The 5,879-nt window shown below is 23.2% G+C and overlaps 1 protein-coding gene across 1 annotated transcript; it reads right to left on the bottom strand.

The window, feature by feature from the left end:
* Positions 1–296: 296 nt before the first annotated feature.
* Positions 297–5,673, bottom strand: LOC145844024 (protein transport protein Sec61 subunit beta-like). Its single transcript, XM_082951342.1, has 4 exons — positions 5,609–5,673; positions 2,757–2,827; positions 1,824–1,955; positions 297–779 (listed from the first exon to the last, which is right to left on the bottom strand). Exons 1-4 carry the CDS (start codon positions 5,609–5,611, stop codon positions 692–694), a joined length of 294 nt encoding a protein of 97 aa, XP_082807468.1. The 5' UTR covers positions 5,612–5,673; the 3' UTR covers positions 297–691.
* Between the last annotated feature and the right edge of the window lie 206 nt (positions 5,674–5,879).

Below are 5,879 nucleotides of genomic sequence, written 5' to 3'. Positions count from 1 at the left end.
GTGAACTAAAAAAAATATACCTATCAACTAAGATTACTATACCTAGTAATTAAATTGAAATTATAGTGTAAAATATAAAAACATTTTTGTTAAAAAAATAAACATTAAATATTATATTTAAAAGAAATAAAAGAATATAAGCTAAAATGAAAAACATGTCATATCTAATTTTTTGTATTTTAACAAATAAACTTTTTTAGTGATATTTTAGGTAAGCTATGAAATGTTTACTACTAAAGTTAGTTTAAAATTTCATATTCTTTTTTTTTTTAGTGCAAAGTAGAACTACCATAAGAAAGCAAATACTAACATACTTTATATTATACACAATAAATAAAATATAGGTTATAAAAAATAAACTTTAATTTGTGTTGTTTATTTTATCAATACTAGAAACACTATAAATTTCAATGGAAAATTTTGAACAAATTTTCAGAAAAGTCTGAAACAAGTTTTGTTAAATTTACAAAATTATATCTTGATAAAAACACCTTTTTGCACAAACCCTATAATATGGAAAACATACAAAAACCTTGTTTTAAAAAGAACTCAGTTAAGGCTAACGTCTGAGAAGAAAACTGCTAAAAATCTATAAAGAAAACAAGAAGTTCGATTCACTAAAAAAACAAAAGCAGTTCGCCTCAAAGACTAAATAATGCAAAATATTAAATCAATTATTTATATATATATATTAAGCTTTGTTGTATCTGCCCCACATGTGGAGAATGAAGACCGAAGCGATGAAAAGCAAGCTCATCACCAATACTGGAACTGGACCACTGCGGAAATATTTTGTTACAGTTATATTGTTGATAGTTTTAAAACATTATTGGCACGGTTTAACTGAGTAGTAAAGTTTTACAAAAATCAGGATTCATACTTTTTACTGGTGGTTATACTTTTTAGTTTTGATAATAAAGAGAAAAAGACTTATTTATAATAAGTTATCTTAGGCTATTGAAATCAATAATGATAAAAATTAAAGAAATCAGGTAACAAGTTATTTAAAACATAAGTTCAAATTTGTAGACATTAACACCAATAAAATTAGACACTAATATTCTATTGTAAACAGTTTATTTTAACTGAAAACTGATCAAGAATGTTTTAAAAAATAACTACTTAAAATCTAATCATGACTAAATAGCTATACAAAACTAATTTAATATATAAAGAATGAATAACAAAATGAGAAAAAAACTTTCTAAACGACTATTTTTAATAAAATAGTTTATTTATTATTACAATTTATTTAAAAGCTAAGTAAACATAAAAGTTATTAATATAAAAAAAGAAGTAAATACCTTATGATAAAATTTTAAAAACAAAACGTTAAATATGTTGTATTGTGTACTACTCTTCAAACCAAACAGTTATATTTAGAACATAAACTACAAAAAGTCTAATGTTAAATACACTTATTAATTAGCTGATGTTTTAAGTATTAAAAGTTTATTTTTGATGCAGAAAACTTTAGTGTAGTAAACTTTGTTATAAAAATTTAATGAATATTTAAAAGACTAGTAGGTTGTATTATGTATTAATCGATATTCATATTAGTTATTTAATTAAATTAAATATATATTGTCATCTCAACAGCAAGTTTAATTTTTATCATTAAGAAAGCATTGACCAACAAAAATCAGTTTACAATTTTAATAGCAATGTTACCAGACATTAACAAATAATAACAATTGAGGGTGCTGTCTTGACCCTTATTAACTTATCTATGTTTTGTTATAAAACTGATTTACAACGGCATTCAAAAAACATACGTCATTTCAGTAAACTTTTAAACCAGCTATCAAATATTTCCAACTAACACTTTCAATCCGGGTGAGTCTTCGCTGTAGAACCTCCACATGGTGCTGTTGGATCCTGATCCACCTCCGGGAGTGGACTTGCTCCTTGTTGGAGCTGCCTTCCTTTGCCTAACAGTTGCTCCTGCTCCTGACCTGATGTTAAAGATGTAAGGTTTAAATCAAAAAACTTGCTGTACAGCAAAAGCATTAGTAGAGAAGAAATGGTTGTGCATTATTTTTTTAATTTAAATTACTTGAACACAAACGATGACCCTACCAATACATAAAAATAACCAACACTTATACTTTTTTATAGTTAAATGAGTAAAAGTTGAAAATTTTTTTATTGTTTTGAAAACACACAAAAAAAATAACTATTTACACTAAGCAAAAACTTTTTTTTAATTGTTTATATTATTTCAGGGTTGCCACTGTTTGAGTAAAAAAATGTTCCCTGAGTGACCAGAAACTTCCCTGAGTAACCTTAAACTTCCCTGAGTTTTTTTTCAAATCCTTAAAATTTTTATTATTTATTAAAAAATTACAATACTAATTTTAAGAATATTAAAGAACTAGCCGCAAGGCTAAAAAATTTCTAAATAAGGACTTGAAAAAAAAAAACTTTTTTTGAACAAAATATTGAAACTGGATTAACTAAATCTCATTCTTGATCTAGAAAAAAAATTCCCTAAATTTTTTTTAAAAATCTCAAAACTTCCCTGAAGTTTTTAGAAAAAACCAAAACTGCCCTGAGTTTCCCTGAGTTAAAAAAAAAAATTCACTGTTTTTCCCTGAGATTTTTTTTAACTTGAAAATTCCCTGAGTTTTCCTGAATTCCTTAAGTGTGTGGAAACCTTGTTATTTAAACTAAATTAACTGTACACATACTATAACCACTTTGATAATTTACTAAATATATATTTTCATGTTATGAATAACATATTCATATTATACCTTGGCGCTCCAGAAGACCTTCCAGGTGATCTTCCTCCGCTTCCTACTGATGTTGCGCTTTGTGATGCTACCTGTTCATTTATTATAAATAAATTATTTGCACAAAAACTTTTATAAGTAACTTATTTATTATTACACACAGGTTTACATAATAGCTTCAGTTACTATTATTATAACACTAATTACAAGTATTTCATTAGTTCAATTATTATGTTTAAAAAACTTAAATAATTACTAAATAAAGCTTTAGTTATAACTGTTTCACTCAATACTTAAAAGTATATCATAAATGTATACTTAACAAGTTTATAAGTATGTTAAAAAATAAACACAGATTTTATACTTATATTTTTTATTTAAACATAATGGTTCAAAGTTCTTGTGCCTTTACAGATTGATTAAAAAAACATTTAAAAACAACATATTTACAAAAACAATAGTTATTATTCTTTTAAAATTTAATTTAAAGTCACAGTTTGATTTAATCTTATTTTATACTTTTAATGTAAACTTCTTTTTTTTTAATTCCAAATAAATTTAATTATTTAAATAATTGACTTTAATATTTCAATTCTTAATTTTTTTCTTTATTAACAACTTAGAAAGAATTAGAATATCCAATTCCAACAAGTTGACAAAGATTATTAAAGATTGGGAAAGTAGAAATTTTTTTCAAATTCTTAAAAACTTAAGGAGGTGATAGATTTTTAGTGAAGTAGTCTATTTCTGCCTCACATAAAGAACCTTTTGAACTGCTTATCTTTGATCGCTTATATCTTAAAAACTAACTTGGTTTTTTTTTAAGTAAAAAACAACTGGTAACTTGTTCTTTTTTTTTAAACAAGACTAAATTTAAAAAAAAAATACTAAATATATGTATGATAACAGAGTGTTCACAATTAAACTTATACTTGTCATTATTTTTACTTTTATTAAATTAATTCAATAAAAGAACTAAATTCGTTCATTTTAAATTTAATTAGTTTTATATATTTTGCATTATATTTACTACAATATCTAACTTCTTTCTAAAGTTTTATGAACCAATTAGTTTTGTTTATTCAAAAACTTAAGTTTTATAATAAAAAAGGTTTGAAAAACACTTTAAAGTCCATAGTAAGAATGTGTTTTTTCAAAGTTTTTAGTAGCGTTTAAGTAGATATAACTGCATTTTTTATAAAGTTAGTTTGTAAATCTTTAAAAAAAAATAAAAAATTAAAACTCTTTTACTGCAGTTTTTGGCAATTGAGTGGGTTTGTGATTTTTTTAAAAACTAGTCTTTTATTCATCAAAGCTTGTTATTTAATATGTTTCAACAGTAAAATAGCTAATGAGATACAAGTGATCAAAGATAGAGAGTTTAGTAGGTTCCTAATGAAGGCTGAAACTAAAAAAGTAAAAATAGAGTATCTTACTTAAAATCTATTTCCTTCTATGAGTTTTAAAAAATTATTTTCAAACTTTTTCAGAATAAATTAAATTAATTATAAAAAATTGTAGGAAACAGACTTTTAAACTTCAACTGAAATTCTTTTATTAGCAAAAATAAACAAAAAAATGTACTTTATTTTAATTTTTGGTCCTTAAACATTTTAGTTGTTTTTTAAAATTTGCTTCCTAAAACTTGCTTGTAAAAGTTAAATCCATAAACAATTTAAAAAAAGTTTAAGTAGATTGATTAAAAAAAAATATATATAGTTAAATTTTCTAAATTCCAAGAAATAAGCTATAAAAAATTCCCATTTCTTTTGCTTGTATTGGAAACTTTTTTACAAAACTAGTTAATTGCTTTAAAATTTAATCATAACTTTTTAATAAAAAGTATCATATAGTATATATGTAAGCTTTTAAATAAAAAACTATGTTAATTTTTGAAGATAAAAAAAAAAACTCTCCTAAAGCATTGTTAAATACAGGATGGCCACTGGGTTTTGAGATATTTTTATAAGGTTTTTGAAAGTACAAGTTTTTATGTCTATTTTTAGTACAAAGTCAAGTTTAAGTTAAAGAACTTTGTTAATTAGTATAACAATATTAAAAGATACTGTAAAGCTACTTTAGATGTGTTTAAAAAAAAAAGATTTTTAATGATGACAAAAATTTTTCATTGATTTGACAGATTTTTTTAGTCTAATCAAAATTTCACTACTTAACCAGTTAAAAATTGTTTTAAATTTAACGTTTTCTAGTGATTTTTGTTCAAAATTAAGAGTTTTTTTTTTAATATTTCAAATTCTGTGTTTTCCCAGATTTTTTCAGCTTAAACTGTCAAAATCCAGGTTTTTCCAGGATTCGAGGTTTAGTGGCCACCCTGTAAATAACAAAAAAAAATTATTAGGCTTTTGTTTTTCTTTATGTTACATATGTTGACTATGAAAACCTCAACACACTATTGATTTGAATCAGTTTTTCAAACATTTTTTTTTCTATTAACAGTTTATTTATTAATTTAACATTATTGATTAGTTCAAAACTAAATCTTAGAAAAGAGTGTAGAACTTGATAAGTTTAAATGTAAATATATATCTAAAATAAAACTAACCAAACTTAAAATGAACAGACTTAATTATCTTATTCTGATAAACTACTTTATTCATTATTCAATTCATTTAATTATGATTAAGTAATCTTAAACTTTCTGAAAATAAAACTTTAAACTTTCAAAGTACAAATCAATTTTAAAACATATTTTGACTCAAAACTTTAATTTATTTTTAATAGATAAATTACATATAACATTATAACTTTTTATTAAACAAGCTTAAATATTAATGTTAGATATACATTACATAAAAATAGTTAATAATAAAAAATCTATTTAAAAATAAGTTGCAATTTACAATTCCACTTACCATTTTGTTGTGTTTGTTTCAAGTGAAATACTAGCTGTGTTTATCAGAACTACTCTGAATACTATTATGTGGCATTGCAAACGATTTGCATCAACAAATCGCTACGTCAGTAGTTGAATGTTGAAGCTATAAAACAAAGCTTACATCAAGGCTGATTTTTTTAAGTTTTGCTAAATAAAGAAATAATTGTTTTTTATTTATTATACCATTCTTTAACATAAAACAATTGCTTATTAGGTATATTTAAAAATTTAAAACTTTTAATTTCGTT

This window comes from Thalia democratica, chromosome 9, assembly GCF_965202585.1.
Source record: "Thalia democratica chromosome 9, ktThaDemo2.hap1.1, whole genome shotgun sequence".
Taxonomy (NCBI): Eukaryota; Metazoa; Chordata; class Thaliacea; order Salpida; family Salpidae; genus Thalia; species Thalia democratica.
This window is presented reverse-complemented; position numbering and strand designations above follow the sequence as displayed.

What these genes read in the sequence shown, in the direction of transcription:
- LOC145844024 (XM_082951342.1), bottom strand. An exon ending in AGGTCTTCTGGAGCGCCAAG is followed by an intron (nt 1,956 to 2,756) that starts GTATAATATGAA and finishes CTTTAACATCAG; the next exon opens with GTCAGGAGCAGGAGCAACTG. An exon ending in GACTCACCCGGATTGAAAGT is followed by an intron (nt 780 to 1,823) that starts GTTAGTTGGAAA and finishes ATATTTCCGCAG; the next exon opens with TGGTCCAGTTCCAGTATTGG.